The 26,725-nt window shown below is 46.6% G+C and overlaps 1 protein-coding gene across 5 annotated transcripts; it reads left to right on the forward strand.

The window, feature by feature from the left end:
* Positions 1 to 1,085: 1,085 nt before the first annotated feature.
* On the forward strand, positions 1,086 to 26,075 carry EXD2 (exonuclease 3'-5' domain containing 2). Of its 5 annotated transcripts, none has more exons than XM_074957038.1 (9): positions 1,086 to 1,213; positions 2,611 to 3,006; positions 4,849 to 5,105; positions 9,334 to 9,460; positions 10,456 to 10,781; positions 13,012 to 13,118; positions 13,365 to 13,500; positions 22,763 to 23,119; positions 23,714 to 26,075. In XM_074957038.1, exons 2-9 carry the CDS (start codon positions 2,668 to 2,670, stop codon positions 23,928 to 23,930), a joined length of 1,866 nt encoding a protein of 621 aa, XP_074813139.1. In that variant the 5' UTR covers positions 1,086 to 1,213; positions 2,611 to 2,667; the 3' UTR covers positions 23,931 to 26,075. The 5 variants fall into 5 exon arrangements, with proteins under 5 accessions (XP_074813139.1, XP_074813136.1, XP_074813137.1 ...); XM_074957035.1 differs by lacking the exons at positions 22,763 to 23,119; positions 23,714 to 26,075 and adding exons at positions 16,123 to 16,237; positions 17,235 to 17,732; XM_074957039.1 differs by having other exon boundaries at positions 1,107 to 1,217.
* The last annotated feature ends 650 nt before the right edge of the window (positions 26,076 to 26,725 follow it).

A 26,725-nucleotide genomic window follows, 5' to 3' on the forward strand; every position in this document is an offset into this window, starting at 1 on the left:
TCTGGCATTGCAAGTTTCCACAGTGCAATCGCCATTCGCTTCTCCACTGTCAGTGCAGCTCTGATTTTGGTATCCCTAAGTTGGAGGGCTGGGGCAAGCTTAGTGCACAGATCCAGGAATGTGGCCTTGTGTATCCGAAAGTTCTGCAGCCACTGCTTGTCATTCAAAACCTGCATTACAATGCGATCCAACCAGTCAATGCTTATTTCCTGGGTCCAGAAGCAGCGCTGCACCATCTGCAGCTGCTCCGTGAATGGCACCAACAACCTTGAACTGGTTCTCACTATGTCCCACAGCAATCTGTCCTCCAAGGAATCATTATGTTTCCCACCCATTCGGTTCTTCTTGTGGTTCTGCAAATACTTCAGGATCGTTAGATACCTTTTTACTGATATAACTGAATCTACACTAGTTCCAGTATAGCTACCGCTGCTCATTGGAGGTGGTTTAATTATGGTTTAATAATTATGTCGACAGCATAGAGCTGCTCCTGGAGTGCTCTTACAGAGGTACAGCTGTGTGGCTCTAAGCTCACTAGTGTAGACATGGCCCTAGCCAGCCCTACATGTAGAACTGGAGGGTATTTCAGGCAAAGTTACTGTGGAGACCAAGGATTTACGCATTTCACCTAATAATCTAAATTTAGCTTCCACAACCTGGACTTCTCTCTTTGACCCCCTACAGAGCTGGTACCGACATCCCCATGACCATAGGCTGCTTTCCAGCACAGACAGCAAGTGTGAAAAATCAGGACGGGGGTGGGGGGTAATAGGTGCCTACATAGGAAAAAGCCCCAAATATCTGGACTTTCCCCATAAAATTGAGACATCTGGTCACCCTACTCCAACATGAACTAGAAAGTTTATCTAGATGTCTTATGACGTGCACGGAGCTTTGCACCACTGACTTAACCACAGAACAGGTATTAACCCCAGAGCCCCTTGGGCAGCTGGACTCAATGCAGTCCCGGCACAGCCAGAGAGCGCTTGCCGTACAAGATGGCAGCGCCCACAAGCCGAGAGGGACGCCGGGTTGCACGGGAGGCTCCGCCCACTAGGAACAGGAGACCGGAAGTGTCCGTTAAAGAGGGCGCTCTGGGAGTGTGCCCGCCGGAAGTGTCCGTTGGTGCAGCCGGGTTTGGGGGCTGCAGTGGGGCGGGTTCCTGCTGCCGGAGAGAAGCCGGCGTTCTGCTGCGGGCCGGGCCGAGGCGCAGGCAGGTCGGGGGCAGGGAGGTGGCTGCGGATCCCCGCGCGCGGTTCTCTGTGCGGGGCGGGCGTCGCTGCGGGAACACGGTGCTGCTGCTTCCCTGCCGCGCCCGGCTGCCGATGGCGCCTCCTCGAGTGCCCAGCCCCGGGCACCCCACCGCTGCGGACCCCAAATGTGGCCCCGCCCCAGGAATTTCCCCCCCCCGGGGGGGGGTGTCTTCCCGCGTCCCGCCAGGTGTGCGCGGTGGCGTCGCGCTGCCAAGGGCAGAGTTTACAAGGGGGTGTTTCCCCCTCGAGCTAGTGGAGTCCAGAGCAGCCTGCGGGGTGTCTCGTGTTGGCCCCTCCTTGCTGGTGCGTTCAGCTCTTCCCCGGATCTGGGATGTGTGGGGGTGACCCAGCGGATGGGTGGTGGGTATGGTGTTGCCTGGCACCTCCCACGTGGTTCGGCTTGCAGGATCGGGGCCACCACAGGCCTCAGTCCTGCAAACAGTTAGACACGTGTAACCATGCAGGATGTGAGTCCTTCCAGTGAAGTCCGTGGTACTTTCAGCTGTAGGTATTCACGTGCTTGAAACTGTTTGCAGGACTGGAGTATTAGAACCCCATCCTGCAGATGAGTGGCTTTCCAGGTTTAGCTTTGCACAGTCAGAGACATAGGACTGGAAGGGACCTCTTGTGTCATTGAGTTCAGCCCCTGCCATTGCAGGCGGCATCATCATATGGTCCTATTCATCAAACTTCATCTGAAAATTAAGTTGTTTACACTGGAGGACATTGAAGAAGTGAGTGGGGCTACACATGGGTGCATGGATCATCTTGTACTATCAGGGCCTATATTACTTAGGACAGGTCTACTGTTAAAATGCTGCATCGGTGCAGCTGCACCGCAGTAGCACTTAAGTGAAGACGTTCCTATGCTGATGGGAGAGCTGCTTCTGTTGGTCTAGTTAATCCACCTCTGCCACAGGTTGTAGCTGTGTTGACAGGAGAAGCTCTCCTGCCAACATAGTACTGTCTACACTGGAGATTAGGTTGTATGACTACATGGCTGAGGAATGTGGATTTTTTGGGAAATACTGGTTTTTGGTACAAATTCTGTTCTTAGTTACGCTGATGTAAATGAGTGGAATTACTCTAGATTTACACTGGTGTAACCAAGACCTGAATTTAGACTCATTAGCTTTTAAGACACCACTGCTCCAGAGTGTGTCATTTGCTTTGATCCCTGATTTATTCCTGAATAGAATTCAGTACATTTTAAAAATTGCATTTTGCTTTATGATCCTGAGCTGTACTTAGATCTTTGTCTGAATAGTGGCAGTTTGATTTTCTTAATTTTATATTAAAAATTTTGAATAAATTCTTTAACATCTATCCTTCACCTGTCCCTCTTTTTTCTTTGCAGTCTATAAGAAAATTCTGCAATGCTATTTTGAGTGGGTGAAGCAGAGGAGGATGAAAAATGCTCAGACAAACGGCAGTGACAGTTACTGTGGCAACCCTGTTGAGCATTGCAGTAGGGGGTCTCGTTTTGTGGAAAGTCAGCCAGCGTCGGAAAGAAAGGGTCCGTGGTGGTGGTAAACAAGGTGGAGCTCTGAGAAGGTCAGGCGATGAGGAACTGACGAAAGTGGAGGAGAAGGAGTTGCATTCATATGTCGGTTCTCCCACCATTTCCTGGGTAGAGGAGATCCTTGGTGCAGAAATAGTGATAGTTTCAGAGGCAGAGGAGTGGGATCGAGTGGAACCATTACTGAAGAAGGAGCTGCAGAGGTGGCCAGTGCTTGGGATTGACTGTGAGTGGGTAAGTGTTTGATCAAGGAAAATCTGTCCTCCAGCCTCCTAGGGCAAAGGCAGAGAATTGATGAGGCTTTGAAGATTTCTTGCGCCAACACCATTTCTGGTTTTAGTAGTTAGAATGGACACACCAGAAGTGACTCTTGAAATTGCCTGTGCAGTTACCACCAGGGAACCCAATAAGGGTCTATTGATTTTGATTTTAATAAAAACTTAAATTACCTGAGCATGGATTTGAAGTATATTGAGATCATCATTCGTTAAACTTTTGGAATAACTCTTAACATATTCCATTGGTGGAATTATAACTGTTTTTGATTGGCTAGATACTATATATTCGTACAATGTTTCTTTCAAGATAACGTACTAGAATTGTATTAATTCAGCCTTATTTTTTAAGGCATTTACATATTTTAAAAATTATAACTAAAAATAAACTAAAAGAGGAGAAATCGCAGCTATTTATAAATGTATATGTAAAATATTGGACCTAACAGAAGATGAAATTCCAAGAAGAGGGCCAGCACAAGACCTATTTAAGTGTTCAAAACTGGCTTTCAGTGGGATTTAAGTGATGTCTAGACCTTGGGCTGGCCCTCTTCTGAAGGGTGAATTTCACCTACACTGCATACATTACCTTAGGCCTGGTCTACACTAGGGGGGATCGATCTAAGTTATGCAACTTCAGCTACGTGAATAACATAGCTGAAGTCAACGTACTTAGATCTACTTACCATGGTATCTTCACTGCGGTGAGTTGACTGCTGCCGCTCCCCCGTTGACTCCGCCTGCGCCTCTCACGGCAGTGGAGTACAGGAGTCGACGGAAGAGCACTCGGGTCGATTTATCACGTCTAGACTAGACACGATAAATCGACCCCTGCTGGATCAATCGCTGCCCACCAATCCGGTGGATAGTATAGACATACCGTAGGCTAAAGGGGAAAAAAAGGACTGAATGGTGAAATCCGTTAGGCTGTGAAATAGTCACCCAAGGAAAATGGGGGAAGCCACATTGCTTGTCTCTCTTAAAATTAGACTTGACAATGCACTACAGAATATACTGTGTGCAACAATGCTACAGTGGACTGGGGTTCTCAGGACAAATTATTTGGTGGCCTCAGAGTGTGGCCACCAACTCTTGCTAGTGGTCGCTCTCACACTTTTTTCTAAAATACTTAATTAGCTTTAGGAAAAACAAACAAATATACACGTCCAAATCATTGTAATCTTATTTATTACTAGCTAGTAAGTCTTTTGTGAAAAGTGATACTAACAGGCATACAAGTATCACTTTTCACAGCAGACTTACTCAGCAAGCCTGGGGATGAATTAAGCCCTGGATGGGGGTCAGTGGAGGCAGTGGGCAGGCTGAGTTTGAAGCCCGGTGTCCGGAGGATGGGGCCTGCCACCACGCAGCTGGAGCCCCAGGCGGAGCCTGGAGCCCTGTGGCCTGAGCCTCACCACCCCAGGAAGGTGGGGAACTCACTGGCTGCCTGCTCCTCCAGCATTGTGCCCCAGGTGTCTCCAGAGGTGGGCAGGGCCCAGCCCCTGCTGGTAGCCCCAGCAGCCAACACCAAGGCGGTGCATCCAGGAGCACCACGGAGTAGGAGAGGCCACTACTTTGAGCCCCCTTCCCCCTCCCCCCCCCAACCACAGCCCAGGATGCTGTGGCTGCAAGAAAAGGCCCTGGTGGATGCATGCGGCCGTAGTGGCCGCATTTGAGAAATGCTGGACTAGATCACTTAATATGTCTTTTCCATCTGTAATGCCTAGGATTCTGTTGTGGTTTGTTCTGTGCCCATGTACTAATACTCTAATGCCAGTGCTGTTTGGTTCTTTGGTTTCAGGTGTCAGTGGAAGGAAAGGCCAGTCCTGTATCCCTCTTACAGATGGCCTCTTCCAGTGGCTTTTGCATTCTTGTTCGATTGCCCAGGTTGGTTAGCAGTGGACAGACTGTCCCAAAGTCTTTACTGGACATCTTGGCAGATAGCACTATATTAAAAGTTGGCGTTGGATGTTGGGAAGATTCTTGCAAGCTACTTCAGAATTATGGCCTTGCAGTCAAAGGGAGCGTAGACCTCCGGTACCTAGCCATGAGACAGAGGTGCGTATCCATAAACAACACCAGTGTATTTGGGGTGTACAATTTTAATTGGAAATCTTAAAAAATGGATTTGGTTCTGATGAAGGATGCCACATTGGTAGTCCTGGATTTGTCCTCATAACAGTTATGGCCTGGGTAGCAGCAGTGCAAGCCTCCTCTTCTCCCCCGGCCTTTGTAGTATGCCTCAAACTATGACCCATGCAGACCACTGTTCTGGGGACAAGGGGATAGAGTCTCCATGGCCCATTCAATCCTTGTGCTCTGTGCTGAGGCTGTGAGTATGGAAGCTAAGTAGTGCCAGTTGTGGTGGGGGTTTTTGTAACAAGGGCATCTATTAGGAACTCAACTAATACTTCCAAGCAGTGTGTATATATTGTAACTTCTACCCAGTGGCTCACAATTTCAAACTAAACTAGTATTGAATTGTAAGAGAATCTTGATAATTAAGACAAAGACCTAAAAGAGGCAGAAAGGGAAACACACCTTGTCTCCGCATACAGTAGACAGTTTTTTTCTCTCCATCTTCTAGGGTGCGCAACTCATTTTGTCCTCTCTGAAATGTTCTTGCAGACCCATTCTGAGTTCTTATCGGCTCTCACACCATGGAAAACACTGGTTATATCATAACCAGGTGAGCAGCCTTCTCAGACTGGCTCCATATCTAACAGCCAGGATTTGAAACGTTGCCTGTCACCATTTACACCACGTACATAAACACGGCAACTTAACTGTTCATTTATCTGCATGGTGACCAGTGAAAGGAAAGTTAAATTTCAAATATTGGAGACCCTATCTTCCTTCCTCCCACCTAAATATTTGGATTTGGCCTACATTGCTCCCGGGAGGAGGAGGGGAGGGCAGACTGACATGTATACTGGATAGTGCTCAGTGATCAAGGAGGACCCACAAACAAATTCTAGCTATGCAAACTGGATGTTGCCAATATAGCCTGTCCTAGGTGTTATTAATTTGGCTTATCAGAGGTCCAAACTCAGTGGTCTATAATAATCTGTGTGTGGCAGGGTGCTTCCTATGTAACTGGGTACCTGCACACCCTGTCCTCAGATACAGGTTAAAGAAACAATCAGCAGATGAGTAGAAAGAGATGATTATCAGACTTCTTGAGAAATGTACACAATGATCAGCTTTTAATTTTCTCCTTTAATAATTCTGTTTCCAGTGAAACATTAAAGATACAATAATATTTTCTAACCAATTTATTTGAGCATGAGCTTTTGTGAGCTACAGCTCACTTCATCGGATGCATACTGTGGAAATTGCAGAAGACATTATATACACAGACACCATGAAACAATACCTCCTCCCACCCCACTCTCCTGCTGGTAATAGCTTATCTAAAGTGATCATCAAGATGGGCCATTTCCAGCACAAATCCAGGTTTTCTCACCCTCCGCCCCCCCACAGACAAACTCACTCTCTTGCTGGTAATAGCCCATCCAAAGTGACCGCTGTCTTCACAATGTGTATGATAATCAAGGTGGGCCATTTCCTGCAGAAATCCAGGTTCTCTCACCCCCCTCCAAAAACCCCCCACACAAACTCACTCTCCTGCTGGTAATAGCCTATCCAAAGTGACCACTCCTTACAACCTGCATGAAAATCAAAGTGGGCCATTTCCAGCACAAATCCAGGTTTTCTCACTCCCCCACCCCCATACACAAACTCACTCTCCTGCTGGCAATAGCTCATCCAAACTGACCACTCTCCCCACACTGTGCATGACAATCAAGGTGGGCCACTTCCAGCATAAATCCAAGTTTAACCAGAATGTCTGGGGGGGGAGGAAAAACAAGGGGAAATAGGCTACCTTGCATAATGACTTAGCCACTCCCAGTCTCTATTTAAGCCTAAATTAATAGTATCCAATTTGCAAATGAATTCCAATTCAGCAGTTTCTCGCTGGACTCTGGATTTGAAGTTTTTTTGTTGTAAGATAGCGACCTTCATGTCTCTGATTGCGTGACCAGAGAGATTGAAGTGTTCTCCGACTGGTTTATGAATGTTATAATTCTTGACATCTGATTTGTGTCCATTTATTCTTTTACATAGAGACTGTCCAGTTTGACCAATGTACATGGCAGAGGGGCATTGCTGGCACATGATGGCATATATCACATTGGTGGATGTGCAGGTGAACGAGCCTCTGATAGTGTGGCTGATGTTATTAGGCCCTGTGATGGTGTCCCCTGAATAGATATGTGGGCACAGTTGGCAACGGGCTTTGTTGCAAGGATAGGTTCGTGGGTTAGTGGTTCTGTTGTGTGGTATGTGGTTGTTGGTGAGTATTCGCTTCAGGTTGGGGGGTTGTCTGTAGGCAAGGACTGGCCTGTCTCCCTCAGAGGCTCGTTCACCTGCACATCCACCAATGTGATATATGCCATCATGTGCCAGCAATGCCCCTCTGCCATGTACATTGGTCAAACTGGACAGTCTCTACGTAAAAGAATAAATGGACACAAATCAGATGTCAAGAATTATAACATTCATAAACCAGTCGGAGAACACTTCAATCTCTCTGGTCACGCAATCAGAGACATGAAGGTCGCTATCTTACAACAAAAAAACTTCAAATCCAGACTCCAGCGAGAAACTGCTGAATTGGAATTCATTTGCAAATTGGATACTATTAATTTAGGCTTAAATAGAGACTGGGAGTGGCTAAGTCATTATGCAAGGTAGCCTATTTCCCCTTGTTCCCCCCCCCCCCCCCCCCCAGACGTTCTGGTTAAACTTGGATTTATGCTGGAAGTGGCCCACCTTGATTGTCATGCACATTGTGGGGAGAGTGGTCAGTTTGGATGAGCTATTGCCAGCAGGAGAGTGAGTTTGTGTGTGTGTGGGGGGGGGGGGGGGGGTGAGAGAGCCTATCCAAAGTGACCACTCTCCTTACAACCTGCATGAAAATCAAAGTGGGCCATTTCCAGCACAAATCCAGGTTTTCTCACCCCCTCACCCCCCTCCAAAAACCACGCGCACAAACTCACTCTCCTGCTGGTAATAGCCTATCCAAAGTGACCACTCTCCTTACAACCTGCATGAAAATCAAAGTGGGCCATTTCCAGCACAAATCCAGGTTATTACCAGCAGGAGAGTGAGTTTGTGTGTGTGGTTTTTGGAGGGGGGTGAGGGGGTGAGAGAACCTGGATTTCTGCAGGAAATGGCCCACCTTGATTATCATACACATTGTGAAGACAGTGGTCACTTTGGATGGGCTATTACCAGCAAGAGAGTGAGTTTGTCTGTGGGGGGGCGGAGGGTGAGAAAACCTGGATTTGTGCTGGAAATGGCCCATCTTGATGATCACTTTAGATAAGCTATTACCAGCAGGAGAGTGGGGTGGGAGGAGGTATTGTTTCATGGTGTCTGTGTATATAACGTCTTCTGAAATTTCCACAGTATGCATCCGATGAAGTGAGCTGTAGCTCACGAAAGCTCATGCTCAAATAAATTGGTTAGTCTCTAAGGTGCCACAAGTCCTCCTTTTCTTTTTGCGAATACAGACTAACACGGCTGTTACTCTGAAACCTGTCATAATATTTTCTGATATTGCTTTCATGTTAAAGAAATAAAGTTATAACCTTTTGCCTAGAAACACTCCTCAATTGCAATATTTTACAGGCCTTTGGTGTGTAGGTCTGTTGGTCTTGTGCCACTTCTTTAGCAACCATGAGTATCAGACAACATGGAATCCTTGAGTCTTTCATTGGACAGTTTAAATGTATATCTTCTGATTCTTCTCCTCTAAAGCGATGACTGGATCTCTCATTTCCCAGCAAAATGTAGCCCATTCATGGCCATTTGATCTGGTGGCATTTCAATTCCATACAGCAAACTTGCCCATCACTGTAGGATATCTCTCATTTTCATTCAGAGGCAGACAGCTGATGGAAGGATCCCCACTCTTTCTCTCAAAAAGAATTCTTCTTAGATTTTGTAATGATCTAGTGTCTGTATTATGTGAAACAGCTTCAAGAGGGAATCGGTAACATTCATACTTGAGATCTTCTGTTCCAAAACTAACCAGTGACCTAAAGAGGAAAGAGCTATGCTAGCCAGTGAAGCTTACAGATGAGCAGGTATACTAACATCATCTAATCACACACTTCAGTGGTTCCTCTTGTTCAAATAGATCCGGGGTGGATGCGAACATTTTTCAATTTGATTGGTGCTTGTATCCATTTATTTGCTTTTGTTTGTTAAACTGAAGGAAGGATCTGCTCTGTAATGGACTCAGCCTCAAATCTCTAGCTGAGAAAGTCCTGAACTGCCCACTCGACAAGTCTCTTCGCTTGCGCTGCAGCAACTGGGAGGCAGAAGAGCTGACTCAAGACCAGGTGTGTCTTCTGATTGTAGTTATTCTAAAGGGCAGGATTTGGAGTCGAGATCTGGGGTCTGTTCCAGCTCTGCCACAAGCTCAGTGTGTGACTGGTCCAGATGCTTCATCTCTCCCTGTCTCAGTTTCCCTCTCTTTAAATGGGGATACTTTCCTGTTTTGGGGTGGGGTGGAGGCATTCAAGGCTTAAACTTTGGAAAGCTGTTTGACATATTTGGATGTAAGGGGATTGAAGTGCCAAGTATTATTTCTATTCATAGGCAAGCGCCAGGGAACTGGTGATTGCTGATCTGCAAGGGTTTTGTGAGTGATCTGTAGCTGATTTGGGGATTGAGCCTTGAAGGTGCTGAGCATGTTTATCCTGATCCAGCAAAGTACTTGAGCACCTGCTTAACTGCAACCACATGACTAGTCGCATAGACTTGAATGGAACCACTCATGCTTAACTTTAAGCAGATGCTCTAGGACTTTGCTTGACAAGAGCTTGTGTGCTCAGCCCCTTGAGGATTGACCGTATAATGAGCAGATTATCATTGAGCTTTTTGAGAGTAGGGAGGTAACCATATAAAGGAGTGTCTGCCTTTGAAGTCACTCTGTGCCATCATTTTGAATGGTGTACAATGGACAGGATTACGGTGAGCATATGTAAATATTGTCTTTTGAGCTCTGCTTGTCCTTCAGTCGTCTTAAATTGACTTTGTATCTACAGTATAATACCTTCTGGCTCCCTCTAGGGGTCAACTGGCTACATTGCAGATTACTGGAAGGGCTTCAGATTGCATAATGAAGAGGAGGGTCTGTGGTTCTAGGTAGGGAGCACTAGAGGCTCCCAGACCCTCACTTCAGTGTAAGTTCCTAAGTCAAATAAATGCTGCTCCCTCTTTACCTAGAAATGATCTTTCACATTTGCTGTGTTGGGGGATCTTGTCTCAGGTCCTCACAAGGCGTTAGCCCTCCTTCCGCACAGTAACACAGAGCTCTGGCTCTTTTCCCCAGGTCAGTTATGCTGCCAAGGATGCCCAGGTCTCAATGGCTCTGTTTCTCCATCTGCTGGGATTTTTCTTCATCCCTGCTACAAGTGGAGGTGAAAATGCTGCTGTTGTTTGGGAAAAAGTACTTGGCAAGTGCCAGGGCTTGATGGATGTCCCATTCAGAGGAAGAAGCAGCAGCAGTCTAGGAGACGATGGAAACGGAGAGGTGGACACCCAGCAGAAACCAAGGAATCGGAAGTCTGCAACTAATGGCCAGTCCCCAGTACATCAACAAGTGAAGGATCCCCGCAAACAGAAGCGAAAGCCTCTGGGTGTAGGATATTCTGCAAGGTAATTGCATGAGCCTTTTTTACTATATGCACCTTAACTAAGTTTGCGAGGACAGGATTTTGATTGATACTACCAGCTCTGCTCATTATGGTTATGCACATTCACTACTGCTGGTGTCCAATAGCTAACCCTGAGAGTTAAATGTAGGATATAAGTGATACATTTACCAAAGGATAAAAGAAAGCTCAAGATCATTCTGATGCTCTAGAGGTCCTAACCCACTGAGCGCACCTCAGAGCAATATGACATTTGTCATTCTGCTTTCTAAAATAGGGATATAATCAGGTATAATTTGACTGCCTCAGAGCTCAAGAAGGAAAATCTCTGGCCTGCGCCTAAGCAGAGCATTTCACAGTTGGCTAGGCAGGATGGATAATGCTAGACCGAGGGGGTCGTTTTCTTCGCAAGCACCAGCTTAACTGTTGCTGGTGGCAGAATATGAGACTTCAACCAATGGTCTGATCTGATCAGGCAAATCCTAAATTCTTATGTAACAATGGAATCTGACTGTCTGAAACTTCAGTTATTTTATATACAATGCTTTTAAATTAAAACAAGTTAGATAAACCTTCTTAATCTGAATCCAGGAAGGGGAGATGCAGAATTCATATGCCTGTTTTTAAATTTAATTTGATTATATCCGAGATTTTTATATACACAAACATCAGGAATTAAACAACTTCAGTCATAGCCAAATGAAAAGGAAAAATAGATATTTCAATGTTTAACTTTCTCTGTTAAAATTCTCAGGTTAGCTGTGGGGGAGATAATTTAATGGAGCCAGAAAAACTGATTCGTTAGTATTCTTTAACAATTAAAATAGAAATAACAGTGTTCTGTTACTTACTTGTAATTTTCTCTGGTCACTTCATATTTCCAGCAAACATTTTGAGCCCACATCAAACAGTCCAAGAAGGGCTCAGCCCCCTAGGAAAAACAAAATAGCTGGTATAACAGAATTCTGAGCTACATCCAGGCTGTTGTCTGTATTTGATATTTATTTATTTTATTTTTTTTAAATCAAGAAGCCCCTTCATTAGAGACACTTAAAACTAGTCAAGACAAAGTGCTGGAGAACATATTGTAGGGAATAATCCTTCCCTGGTCTCTAGGGTTAGATTAGATGTGATTCAAAAGGTTTTTTCCATTGCTGATTTCTAGGAGACTGTTTGTTTTAATTTGAAATTGGTTTTTAATCCATAAATCGCTCAGATGACACCTTTGACGGAGCTATTACACCTGCTTCTCCATTTATTTTCTGTATCCTCTATCTTGGCTGGCCAGGCTAAACAATGTCACCTTTACCACAAAAAATTCCCGCCAGTGCTTACTACCAGTTCACCTGAACTGCTGATAATCACAGATAGGAGTCTTAGAATAGACAAATCCCAGCATCTTCATTTGTTTGTTTTTATCGCCACGCACTGGTGGAAATATTTTTGTCAAATTCCCTACTGTAGAGACAGTATGAATTACTGAATAATTTAAATTTGTGCAAGAGTTCTTGGCCTAATGCCTCTTGTGGTAGCAGTTCAACCCAGGGAATTCTTACAGCTGTGATCACACTGGTGCTGGTGAATGGAGTAAGGATTGTAGGGGAAGGAGCACTTTGCACTACAACAGTAGCTGTCCATCCCTGCTCCTGAGCAGTTATCTAGCTTTGTTGCCACAGTTCTGCTCAGGGCCTCCTGGCTGGAAGATGCAGCACATCTTCCTCCTCAGGCATTTAGTTTTGTTAAAGGGGTGCTGTCAAAGTAAAGATGTCATTTTGGAGAAAAAAAAATTCCTTCCCTGTATTGCTGAAAACACCGGAGAGCATCCAAACCAGATTTTAAACAAAGAGGTTACTTTTCACCATTGAGAGTTGCTCACGTTTAATTCTGAAATGTAAGCCTGTTATCAATGATTAGCTTCAACAGAGGGTTTGAAGTTCCCAGCTTCATGGGTATTGGCTACTGATCTGGGAAACGGATCCTTCACAGTCAATAGTTGTAGCCAGAACGGTTAGTCACTAAGGATGTTGCTGCCCTCGGCGACAGCCTGTTCTGCCAGTATGGTACCTGGCCCATAAGTACATGTTGCTGAGGGCTAGAAGTGTGTGTGCTCCTGGGGGCAGTCGTCTGGCTTAAAAGATGCCGGGTGTATGCAGCATGAAATATGTAGATACATAGAGCTCAGTTTCTGGGGTCCTGTTTATTATAATTGTCATGATGTTCACCCCGTTTCACAGAAAATCTCCCCTGTATGATAACTGCTTCCTGCATGCACCAGACGGACAGCCTCTGTGTACTTGTGATCGCAAAAAGGCCCAGTGGTACCTGGACAAGGGCATTGGAGGTATGTATGCCAGTCCTCATATTAGTCTGTGTCTAGGAAAGAGATCTTTTCTTTGCCATGATAGTGTTGGGTGAGAAATGATACTTTTGAGAAGGGGCTCAGGTCTGAACAGAGATCCAGTTATTGGAGATGTTGGGGGAAGGAATAAACAGGATGTGTCCCTTGACTTTGTTCATAATTCATTTAGCTTTTCACCTGCACTTCTGCAGCTGTTAAAGGCCTCCCTCTCTGCCTCTACCCTTCCAGAGTTGGTGAGCACAGATCCATTTGTTGTGAAGCTGCAGTTCGAGCCCTCAGGACGTCCTGAGTCCCAAGTCGATTACTATCTGACAGTCAAGGAGAACTTGTGTGTGGTGTGTGGCAAGAGAGAGTCCTACATCCGGTGAGTTTTTACACAGTGCAGGAAAGAAAAATACATCTGATAGAGTAAGACCCAGACCCTGATCAAGTTCAGCCTCTACCATAAGGAACTTTGTGTTATTTACCAGTGGGAGGTAAACTGGGACACAGTCATGCTTGTATAGAATTCAGTGTATATATCTCGGGTAGGCTGTAGCTATTCGAGGACCACATGATCATATGTAAAGGCTATGTTTTAGTCGCAGGTATTTTTAGTGAAAGTCATGGACAGATCAGTAAACAAAAATTCACGGCCCATGGACGTGTCCATGACTTGTACTATATACCCCTAACTAAAACTGTGGGTGCTCCGAGGTGTGTGTGAGAGAGGGGGCGGGGGGGGGCAGGCTGTGGCTGCTCCTCGGGGCTGGGGGGAGAGAAGGAGGAGGGGGGCTGGCAGGCTCCCTACCCGGGAGCTCTGCGCAGCTCCCCGGAACCAGCCAGCATGTCCCTGCAGCTCCTAGGTTGAGGGAAAGCCAGGGGGCTCCGTGCGCTGCCCCCACCACAAGTGCTGGCTCCGCAGCTCCCATTGGCTGGGAACGTGCAGGCAGGGGCAGCGTGTGGAGCCCCCTGGTCCCTTCACCTAGGAGGTGCAGAGACATGCTAGCTACTTCCGGGGAGCCCCCCCCAAGGTAAGCATCGCCCCGCATCCTAACCTCCTGCCCTGAGCCCCCTCTCACACCCAAACTGCTGAGGCGGGAGGGGATGGGGGTGCGGTGGCCCGAGGCTGCCCCAGCAGTGGCTGGTGCGGCTGGCCCAGGAGCTGCTCGGGAAGCCCCGGAACGAGCCACGTTGGCCTCTGCAGAAGTCACGGAATCCATATCAGACTCGGAGCCTTAATCACATGTCTCTGGAGAAGTTTGACATGGGAGAGAGGTTGGCACTCCTTCCAGTAGAGAGCAGTTGTGTTTACTCTCACTAGAGAACAAGCTGTGTTCAAACAGATTGCAGACTGCAGTCCAGCCTGTACAGGCTAGTGGTACACATACCTCCCCAGTTTAACTCTTTTCCCAATGAAAGAGAATAACAAACCCTCTGTGATGTTTTGGGAACAACCAAGACCAGTAAGGGGTTCTGTCACTGTCTGCCCTTTAACTTTAGAGGCCTTTGTGCTGTGCAGCTGTCGTTCAGATCCCTGACACCAGTAGCCAGCCTACAAGTGTATGCTCTCACCAGTCTAGTTACTCCTTGGGGTGTGACACCAACAGCCCTTCCAGTTCCAAGTCTCCCCAAATCTGTACTTCCCGGGTTCTTAACTATCAGATACTCCTGACTTTTCAGTTTGTCACCTGAGAAGGTGTAAAACCAGCCACGTGGATACCAGCTACTTTGACATGCACGTTCCCCACAGCTTGCATGCCAGAGACCTGCTTGGGGTAGAAATAAACAAAAGGTTTATTTAATAGCAAAACCACAGATTCGAAGATAAGAATAAAGGAAAGCAAACCTATACAGGTTACACAGCAAATAAACACAATCTCAGGCTTTTACATTTCCATATTAGATAAAATCTCTTTTATAATACAAATTACCTGTTGCCATAAGACAGTTTCTCAGCATACCCATTACCTAGAGGTGGGATCCAGCATTCATGGAGAGTGTCTTGCCACAAGATTGTCCCTCAAGGTCTGGATAAAAAACCTGAGTCCCAAGCCTGTTCTTAAAGGCTTTTTCCTTTCTTTTCTTTTTTTTTCCCCTCTGTCTGTGGTGACTCATGTTTATTCAGAGTGGGGAAATTCTCTCTTGACTTGATAGCCCGGATGTCTCAATGTCTTTCCGTTAACTCTAATGGCCCATCATTGTCTTTCCTGGGCTGGACAATGCATCAGTACTTGAAGCCAATTTCATGTAAACTTCTGGTTTTGGCGGTGCCCCTCCTTGCTTCACTGCTTAGCCCCTGCTGGGAGGTGTAGTTGAAGCTGTTGCATGGATTATTAACACAGTTTTCTATATTCACAAATACATAGCTCCATAACCACAGTCTGTACACACATCTCGTGATGACCATCAAGTTCAGAACATTACAAGCTTTCATAAAAGACCTTATTCATTATACTTTTATAGTACAATAATACAGTATGCAATCATTTGATTTAATTGATCATTTTGGGGACTTAAACTATCTGTTTTCCCAGTCGGTGTCCGGACCCTGACTGTCACACTGTATTTAATCCTGTTGTTGGCATTTAAATGGCCCAGGTGAGCTGTGACAACTACATATCCTTGAAGCTAATTGGTGTGGAGGGGAGTGAGTTCCACTCTGCTCCCAGCTAAACAATAGCAGCTGTAAAGTGTCCTGCAAGGCTACATGAACTGATCAGCAACGTGGTCGCTTTATAGTTTGACAGCTGTGCCTTTATAGCAGAAAAAGACAGATGTTTATTTTTAAATGAAAGCTTCCAATTTTTGAAAAATTCATCCAGATGCATCAGAAACTGGAGAGAATCTGAAACCTTTTGTGATCGTTGGGCTGTCTGACTGCAGATTTCTTCTGGGTAAAGGGTGTTTTCTTCAATTTTTCTGGGAAAGGATGTTGGAATGTTTTTACGGAGGTCTGTACAATCTTGTTGCAAACTTTCCCAGTGGCTTTCCTTGTCCCTCGCAGCCCCTCCAGCCTAGGCCAAGCAGGGCACACGTGCAGTTCTTTTCATCCCTTCAGATGTCATATGAGAGCTCAGGGCTTCATCAGCTTGATGAAAATCTCCATATGTCTACTAAGGGTATGTCTACACTACGAAATTAGGTCGAATTTATAGAATTCAGTTTTTTAGAAAGCGTTTTTATACAGTCGATTGTGTGTGTGTCCCCACACAAATGCTCTAAGTGCATTTAGTCGGCGGAGTGCGTCCACAGTACTGAGGCAACAGTTGACTTCCGGAGCGTTGCACTGTGGGTAGCTATCCCGCAGTCTCCACCGCCCATTTGAATTCTGGGTTGAAATCCCAATGCCTGATGGGGCAAAAACATTGTCGCGGGTGGTTCTGGGTACATATCGTCAGGCCCTTCCTTCCCTCCCTCCCTACCTCCCTCTGTGAAAGCAACGGCAGACAATCGTTTCGCTCCTTTTTTTTTCCTGGGTTACCCGTGCAGACGCCATACCATGGCAAGCATGGAGCCCGCTTAGCTCATCGTCATCGTATGTCTCCTGGGTGCTGGCAGACGCGGTACTGCATTGCTACATAGCAGCAGCTCATTGCCTTTTGGGAGCAGATGGTGCAGTATGACTGGTAGCCGTCGTCATCGTACTCCTGGGTGCTCTTTTAGCCAACCTCGGTGAGGTCGGTCGGGGTGCCTGGGCAGACATGGGAGTGACTCAGTCAGGTCATTCCCCTTTTTAGGTTTCGTCTCATGGAGATTCAGTCCTGCCAGCAGTCGTACTGCCCTGTCTTCTGCCGAGCACCCAAGAGATGACGATGGCTAGCAGTCATACTGCACCATCTGCTGCCAGCCTAAGATGTATAAAGATAGATGAAGTGGATCAAAACAAGAAATAGACCAGATTTGTTTTGTATTCATTTTCTCCTCCCTTCCTCCCTCCGTGAAATCAACGGCCTGCTAAACCCACAGTTTTGAGTTCTTTCCTTGAGGGGGCCATTCTGTTTCTCCTTGATGCAAAGCCACCCCCTTTGTTGATTTTATTTCCCTGTAAGCCATATTGTCAGTCGCCCCTCCCTCCGTCAGAGCAATGGCAGACAATCGTTTCGCGCCTTTTTTCAGCGCAGACGCCATAGCGCTGGGAACATGGAGCCTGCTCACATCACCGTGGCAATTATGAGCACTATAAACACCGCACACATTTTCCAGCAGGATATGCAGAACCATAACCTGCAAGAAAAGCAAAATCAGGCGAGGAGAAGGCAACTGCAGCACAGTGACAAGAGTGAAGAGGACATGGACACAGACTTCTCTCAAAGCACGGGCCCCTGCAATGTGTACATCATGGTGTCAATTGGGCAGGTTCATGGTATGGAATGCTGAATCTGGGCCCGGGAAACAAGCACAGACTGGTGGGACCGCATAGTGTTACAGGTCTGGGACGAGTCCCAGTGACTGCGAAACTTTTGCATGCATAAAGGCACTTCCATGGAACTTTGACTTGCTTTCCCCGCCCTGAAGCACATGAATACCAAGATAAGAGCAACCCTCACAGTTGAGAAGCGAGTGGCGATAGCCCTGTGGAAGCTTGCAACGCCAGACAGCTACCGGTCAGTCGGGAATCAATTTGGAGTGGGCAAATCTACTGTGGGGGCTGCTGTGATGCAAGTAGCCCACGCAATCAAAGATCTGCTGATATCAAGGGTAGTGACCCTGGGAAATGTGCAGGTCATAGTGGATGGCTTTGTTGCAATGGGATTCCCTAACTGTGGTGGGGTGATAGACAGAACCCATATCCCTATGTTGGCACCAGAGCACCAAGGCAGCCAGTACATAAACAGCAAGGGGTACTTTTTCAGTGGTGCTGCAAGCACTGGTGGATCACAAAGGACGTTTCAGCAACATTAATGTGGGATGACGCATCTTCAGGAACTCTGGTTTGTTTCAACAACTGCAGCAAGGGACTTGCTTTCCAGACCAGAAAATAACTGTTGGGGATGTTGAAATGCCTATAGTTATCCTTGGGGACCCAGCCTACCCCTTAATGCCATGACTCATGAAGCCGTACACAAGCAGCCTGGACAGTAGTCAGGAGCTGCTCAACTATAGGCTGAGCAAGTGCAGAATGGTGGTAGAATGTTCATTTGGGCATTTAAAAGCACGCTGGTGCAGTTTACTGAGTCATTTAGACCTCAGCGAAACCAATATTCCCATTATTATTACTGCTTGCTGTGTGCTCCACAATATCTGTGAGAGTAAGGGGGAGACGTTTATGGCGGGGTGGGAGGTTGAGGCAAATCGCCTGGCCGCTGATTACGCACAGCCAGACACCAGGGCCGTTAGAGTACAGGAGGGCGCGGTGCGCATCAGGGAAGCTTTGAAAACCAGTTTCAGGACTGGCCAGGCTACGGTGTGACAGTTCTGTTTGTTTCTCCTTGATGGAACACCCGCCCACCCCACCCCCCTGGTTCAGTCTGCTTTCCTGTAAGCTAAGCACCCTCCCCTCCCCCCTTCGATCACCACTTGCAGAGGCAATAAAGTCATTGTTGCTTCACATTCATGCATTCTTTATTTACTCATCACACAAATAGGGGGATAACTGCCAAGGTAGCCCAGGTGGGGTGGTGGAGGAGGGAAGGACAAGGCCACACAGCACTTTAAAACTTATTGAATGCCAGCCTTCTGTTGCTTGGGCAATCTTCTGGGGTGGAGTGGCTGGGTGGCCGGAGGGGGGGCCCCCCCCGCCTTCTTGGGCGTCTGGGTGAGGAGGCTTTGGAAACTGGGGAGGAGGGTGGTTTGGTTACACTGGGGCTGTAGCAGCAGTCTGTGGTCCTGCTGCATTTCCTAAGCTCAGCCATATGATGGAGCATATCAGTTTGATCCTCCAGCAGCCTGAGCATTGACTCCTGCCTTCTTTCAGCAAGCTGATGCCACCTTCCATGTTCAGCCCGCCGCCTCTCCTCGCGGTCATATGTGCTTTCCTGCACTCTGAGATTGTCTGCCTCCATGTATTTTGCTGTGCTCTGTCAGTGTGGGAAGACAGCATGAGGTCAGAGAACATTTCATTGCAAGTGTGTTTTTTTGCCTTCTAATCTTGGCAAGCTTCTGGGAAGGAGAAACATATGCAGCTGGTGGAGGGAAAAAAAAGGGAGAGTGGTAGTTAAAAAGACACATTTTATAGAACAATGGGTAGACTCTTTCACGGTAAACCTTGCTGTTAACATTACATAGCACATGTGCTTTCATTACAAGGTCGCATTTTGCCTCTTATTGAGGGTATGCCGGTTTGGTGTGAGAGATCACTCACGCAGGGCCGGGCAACAGAATTTGGCTTGCAGGCAGCCATGATAAGCCAGTCTTTTGGCTTTTTTAACCTTCATAACATGTGGGAATGGTTTCAAACAGCAGCGCCCTCATTTCCCATATGAAGTAGCCGTTGGGTTGGCCATTTAAAATGGGTTGGCAATTTAAAAGGAGTGGCTGCGGTTTCCAGGTTAACGTGCAGCAGAAACCCAACTAACTCCCACCACCACCCAATTCTCTGGGATGATGGCTTCACCCCTCCCCCCACCGCGTGGCTAACAGCGGGGAAGATTTCTGTTCAGCCTCAGGCAAACAGCCCAGCAGGAGCGGGCACCTCTGAATGTCTGCTTACTAAAACCACTCTATTTCAAACAGGTGATCATGAATGTTCTCACTCTCCTGAGGGTAACAGAGAGATAAAGAATGGATGTTGTTTGAATGCCAGCAAACACCGGGACCATACGCTACAATGCTTTGTTCTGCAATGATTCCCGACTATGTGCTACTGGCCTGGCATGGTAAAGTGTCCTACCATGGAGGACGGAATAAGGCTGCCCTCCCCAGAAACCTTTTGCAAAGGCTTTGGGAGTACATCCAGGAGAGCTTTATGGAGATGTCCCTGGAGGATTTCTGCTCCATCTCCAGACACATTAACAGACTTTTCCAGTAGCTGTACTGGCCGCAAATGCCAGGGCAAATTAATCATTAAACATGCTTGCTTTTAAACCAGGTATAATATCTACAAAGGTACACTCACCAGAGGTCCCTTCTCTGCCTTCAGGGTTCAGGAGCCCACCTTGGGTGGATTGGGGGGGTACTGGCTCCAGGTCCAGGGTGATAAACGGATCCTGGCTGTTGGGGAAACAGGTTTCTCCGCTTCCTTGCTGTGAGCTATCTACAACATCATCATCATCTTTCTGGCCCCCAAATGCCGCTTCCGTGTTGCCTCCCACTCCTTGGACGGAGTCAAAGCACAGGGTTGGGATAGTGGTGGCTGCACCGCCTAGAATGGCATGTAGCTCATCATAGAAGCGGCATGTCTGGGGCTCTGAACCGGAGCGGCCGTTTGCCTCTCTGGTTTTTTGGTAGGCTTGTCTGAGCTCCTTAATTTTCACACGGCGCTGCTGCACGTCCCCATTATAGCCTCTGTCCTTCATGCCATTGGAGATTTTTTTTCAAATATTTTGGCATTTTGTGTTTTCGAACGGAGTTCTGCCAGCACGGATTCGTCTCCCCACACAGCAATCAGATCCTGTACCTCCCATTCGGTCTATGCTGGAGCTCTTTGGCGATTCTGGGACTGCATGGTCACCTGTGCTGATGGGCTCTGCATTGTCACCTGTGCAGGGGAGCTTGCAACGCTGGCCAAACAGGAAATGAGATTCAAAAGTTCATGGGCCTTTTCCTGTATACCTGGCCAGTGCATCTGAGTTGAGAGCGCTGTCCAGAGCGGTCACAACTGAGCACTCTGGGATAGCTCCCGGAGGCCAATACTGTCGAATTGTGGCCACACTACCCCAAATTCGACCCAGCAAGGCCGATATCAGCGCTAATCCCCTCGTCAGGAATGGAGTAAAGAAATCGATTTTTAAGAGCCCTTTAAGTCGACAAAAATGGCTTCATCGTGTGGACGGGTGCAGGGTTAAATCGAGAGAACCCTGCTAAATTCCACCTCAACTCCTAGTGTAGATCAGGCCCAAGGCAGTGTCTACACTGCCACTTTCAGCGCTAAAACTTTAGGCGTTCAGGGGTGTGAAAAAACACCCCCCTGAGTAAAAAAAGTTTTAGCCCTGAAAAGCACCAGTATAGACAGTGCTTTATCACCGGGAGCTGCACTCCCGACGCTAAAGCTACCTACCCTCATTTGAGGCGGTTATTTTTTATCACCGGGAGAGCTCTCCCAGAGCGATAAAGCGTGACTACACTGCCTATGTCACAGCGCTGCCGCGGCAATGTAGACGTACCCTAAGTGTGCTCAGTAGTGATTTTGCAGTTGCTCATAACTTTATACAATTTGTTTCCACCCCTGAAGCCCTCATTGAGGGTAACATGCCACAGATGAAGGTTTTGATTAGACATTTTCGTGATACTAAAATGACCCAGTATGGCCGTTCTTATGTTCCTATAAACGTACTCATTTTTGTCTTTAACTGTATGAATCAGCTCTGAAAAATACCTCTGCAATGGCACCGTGGGGTCATTTTGGGTTGTGGGGTGGGTTGTGATTAATTTTCATTGATTTTTTATATGAAGAAAACAAACAGAAAGATAATTGACTTATAGCTTGTATATGTTTCAATATACTGCATTCTTTATGGGATTGCCCGTAGAATTCTGCAAACTTATTACTCGTCAAATCTGCAAGACATTAGGGTGGGGGTTAGAGAAGTAAAATAGGAGAAGACATGTAACCAGGAAAGGGAGCGTTTAGGTGGAATGGAGGTTTGGCTTTCTTTGAAGAGTCTCAATGTTTTTTATCCAAATGTAGCTAAAAGCAGGGCCCAAATTTCTTTGAATTCTTACAAAGGGTTTCCTGTTGATTGTCTCTCAGTAGCTTCCAGAGAGAACTTACCTAGGTTACAAAGGAGTTTTTTCTAATTGCCCTGCCTGCAAGACTCATGCTGAGATCTGAAGGTCCAGTTGAGCTGCTACTTACTGTTCATTGTCACGAGTAATAAAGATTCTGTAGGCCATATTTTGCAGTTAGTTACAACTGTGCAATTCCTTTGTGCCCTCTGGGGATGCACAGTGTAGCTGAGAGTAGAATTTGGTCCTGCATTTGGAATTGGGCCCAGTCCTGCAAGCACTGAGGCATCTGCCTTACTTCACACATGAGTAGTCCCTTTGAGGTTAATGGGACTACTCCTATGAGTATCGGTACATATATGCATATCTACATGCAGGATTGGGGCTTTTGTTAGGAATTCTTTTGATGCACTGGCCAGGACAGAATCTAGTGATGTCTCTGCAGGGCTAACAGAAGTGGAAAGCAAAAATACATTTCTGTCACTAAAAATATATTTCTGTCACTGATGCCAAGCATCAGATTGGCCATAGAGTACACACAGAGAACTGATCCAATGCTATTTTCACAGGCGCTTTTCTGACTCTTTTTTTAAAAAAATAACTTTAAAAGAGTGGATTTTCCCCCCAACTCAAAAATAACCAAGATTATCCTCAGTCTTTACAAAAGAACAATACACTCCTGGGCTACGACCAAAGGTGGAAAGCTCCAGCTTCTGGGATGGTTCCTTTTCAATATCAGTCTTCCATCAGGCGGGTAAGTAGTAGCTGATGGCAGCAGCCGTCTGAAATCTTAGTTAAGACTGTTGCTATTTCCTTCCCAGGAAGAACATTGTACCTCACGAGTACAGGAGACACTTTCCCATCCAGATGAAGGACCACAACTCCCATGACGTACTGCTGCTTTGCACTTCCTGCCATGCCATTTCCAATTACTACGACAATCATCTCAAGCAGCGGCTGGCCGAGGAGTTCAGTGCCCCCATTGGCTGTGAGGAAGGGGTGCGCCTGCTAGAGGACCCCCTGCGAAGGCAGGTCCGGTCAGGGGCCAGGGCTTTGCTGAATGCAGACAGCCTGCCTGACACCAGGAGGGAGGAGCTGTTGCAAGGAATCAAGGACTTTTTTAACACAGAGACGGTTACATCAGAGATGCTCCAGGAAGCAGCAGGCCTGGAAACCAGGTATTACAAGAGCCCAGTGACTAGGTTTAACGTTTCAGCCATCTGTATGTGTATAGTTATGTATTTAGACTTGAGTTACAGATAAAGACTCCTAGCCAAGGCCCTAGGTGCCCTGATACATAAATAGTACAGCAGCAACAAAAATCCCAGCAGCATTGGTAGAGCGAGTAATCGGCCTACTTTTTTTCCCGAGCTCCTTTAAAAACACCTCCTGCTGTTTTAATCTCCTAAAACCAGGGCCAGAGTTTAACAAACTGGGTGTTTACACAGTGCGTTACAAACACAGTGCTGCAGAGCTCTGTGCAGGCACAGGGAACCCCAGCACCGGTACGCTTGTGAGATTGGGGCTGTAGATTACAATGTGTTTCCTGCAGTGAGATGCTTACAGTCTCTCACTCAGGTTATTACTCTGCTAAGGGTGTGGGGAGTAGTTGGGTGGACAACTCTGTTGGCCCAGCCTGCCTAATTGAGCTTTGTGTTTGTCAAGTGCTCTGGGTGCGATGGCGCCCAGCACATCACGGTATTGGGAGCTTTGGGAGGCCGAGAGTCCCATACCGGGCTTGCGTGAAACCAACCCCCCTTGTGTCTTGGCAGGATTTGGAATGAGCGCTACGTGCCGCATGGGCTGAAGGTGGTGCAGAGCTTTGCCAAAGGGGGGCTGCGCTCGCTCATGGAGCTGGAGGGGCGTTGGCGGCAGCACTTTCTGGACACCATGCAACCGAAGCATCTCCCAAGGCGGTGGTCGGTCAACCACAATCATGGGAAGCTGATTCGAAAATATGGGGAGGACCTTCAGATCCAGCTGTCGTGAAAGTGACTCCAGACAGCGACTGGAAGGACTGTTTGACTCTCATCTCCCCGTTGGAACTGCAAGCTCCTGGGTGCGGGATGGCCCAGGGAGACTCCCATTGTCAGCAGTGGCTCTGCTGGGACTTGACAGCCCTACCAATGGTTAAATCACGTGACTTCAATGTTAAAAGGTGGTTGGGAATTTTTAACCATAGTCTGAATAGAGCTGCTTGGTTCCTCACCATCTTGTTCTACAGAGAGGGGGCCCTCATGTATGCAGACATGAGCCCCTCCTTTTTTATTAGACTGTTTGTTTCAATCCACAGGGGGTGTGCTAAGGAGACTTCTCCTCTGCTCAAAGTGACCATTCAAAAATTGGCACTTTCCTAACTGTTCTGACCCCTCTGCCAACTTTGGTGAGAGATGAACAGGGCAGATTCTGCCATAGAGGTTATAGCATCGTGAATTTGTGATGACCAGCCATCCCTTGAGAGGTGTGTTGCATCCAGTTTGTCCCCCTAATCATCGTGGATGGCTTCTTCACATGGGATATGAACCTTTTTGTTGTTTCCAAGTGCTAGTGTGGACCAATCCCCCTCATCCCATGGCTGCACCTCAAACTAATTCACAATTCCACCCCCACCCTTTGCTTTTGGTGCAGGCCAGCTGCACCCGGGTTAGCTTTTCTTGGAAGAAACCTTCTGTCAAGGTTCCTTCCCCACTCTGAACTCTAGGGTACAAATGTGGGGACCTGCATGAAAGACCCCCTAAGCTTATTTCTACCAGCTTAGGTTAAAACTTCCCCAAAGCACAAAGTCTTTGTCCTTGGATTAGGTAAAACGCTGCCACCGCCAAGTGTTTTAGACAAAGAACAGGGAAAAGACCACTTGGAGTTCCTATTTCCCCAGAATATCCTCCCAAGCCCTTACACCCCCTTTCCTGGGGAGGCTTGAGAATAAACAAGATGAGCACAAACCCCTTGAATTTTTAAGACCCAAAAAACCCAGTCTGATTCTTAAAAATCAGAACTTTATTAGAAGAACAAAGAAAAGATAAGAGAACAACTCTGTAAGATCACAATGGAAGATAATCTTACAGGCAGTCAGATTCAAAACATAGAGAATCCCTCTAAGCAAAACCTTAAGTTACAAAAAGACACAAAAACAGGAATATACATTTCCTCCAGCACAGTGAATTTACAAGCCAAAACAAAGAAAATCTAACGCATTTTCTAGCTAGATTTCTTACCAACTTCACAGGAGTTGAAGGGCTTGCGTCCTTGATCTGTTCCCGGCAAAGATTTCACACAGACAGACAAAAACCTTCCCCCCCCCCCCAGCTTTGAAAGTATCTTGTCCCCTCATTGGTCATTTTGGGTCAGATGCCAGCAAGGTTACCTTAGCTTCTTAGCCCTTGACAGGTGACAGGATTTTGCCTCTGGCCAGGAGGAATTTTTTAGCACTGTATACAGAAAGGTGGTTACCCTTCCCTTTATATTTGATACCTTCCCTAAAGAGACATTCCTGTTTCATGGAGGGGGTCCCAATGTGAAGAAACAGCACTTTTGTCTCATTGAGAACTGTGTCAGAATTGCAGACAGGTCTCTCAGCCTTCTGATGGCTGCTGCTGCATCTTGAGGAAGTGACATCATTTGTGATTCTGTCAGTGTGGGAGCACGAACAGTCAGAAATCTATTTAAAAACAAAACAGAACACCTTTCAGACGCACAACGTGTGTCTATAAAAATGTTACTTCCCAATACAATCTTCCTGTGTGGATACTCTGATGAATAGCTTTTGGCAAGCACCCTTTCACCTCACTCTGAAATGGGGTCATCTGTCTTACAGAGGATGTGGTGGGAAGAAAAGGCTTTTTCAGAGAAGCAGTATTTTCTAGCCATCTGTGCACATAATTGGAAGCCAGGAGCCCCAGAGTGCTAATCTGGACTCAGACGCTGACTTGCTGGATGGCTTTGAACAAGTCACATAACTTATCTGTGCCTCAGTTTCCCCATCTGTAAAATGGGGCTAATAATACTTACCTACCTCACAGGGATGTTGAGGCTTAATTCATTAATGTTTGTAAAATGCTTTGAAAATGTAAGCCATTATGTGAGGGTTAATTATTACTGTTGATTTTTAAATGTTCAGCATTCATGTTTCTGCCTGGTGCTAGATTTTAGTTGTATTTAACTTCTTTTAAATAAAAAACCCTTTTTCTTAACTGTTCTGACTCCTCTGCTATCTTTGGTGGGAGATGAACAGGGCAGATTCTGCCAGAGAGAGGTTATGTCACCATGAGTTTGTGATGACCATGTGTCAAGGTTCCTTCCCCACTCTGAACTCTAGGGTACAGATGTGGGGACCTGCATGAAAACCTCCTAAGCTCATTTTTACCAGCTTAGGTTAAAACTTGCCCAAGGTACAAACTATATTACCTTTTGCCCTTGGACTTCTGCTGCCACGACCAAATGTCTAACCGGGTTTATTTTATTAGGAAAGAGCCCCTGTGGAAACGTCTTTCCCCCAAAAATCCTCCCAACCCTTCTAACCCACTTCCTGGGGAAGGCTTGACAAAAATCTTCACCAATTTGCATAGGTGACCACAGACCCAAACCCTTGGATCTTAAGAACAAGGAAAAAGCAATCAGTTTCTTAAAAGAAAAATTTTATTAGAAGTAAAAAGAATCACCTCTGTAAAATCAGGAGGGTAAATACCTTACAGGGTAATTAGATTCAAAACATAGAGAATCCCTCTAGGCAAAACCTTAAGTTACAAAAAGACACAAGAATATCCATTCCTTTCAGCACAGCTTAT

Source organism: Natator depressus, chromosome 6 (assembly GCF_965152275.1).
Source record: "Natator depressus isolate rNatDep1 chromosome 6, rNatDep2.hap1, whole genome shotgun sequence".
Taxonomy (NCBI): domain Eukaryota; kingdom Metazoa; phylum Chordata; order Testudines; family Cheloniidae; genus Natator; species Natator depressus.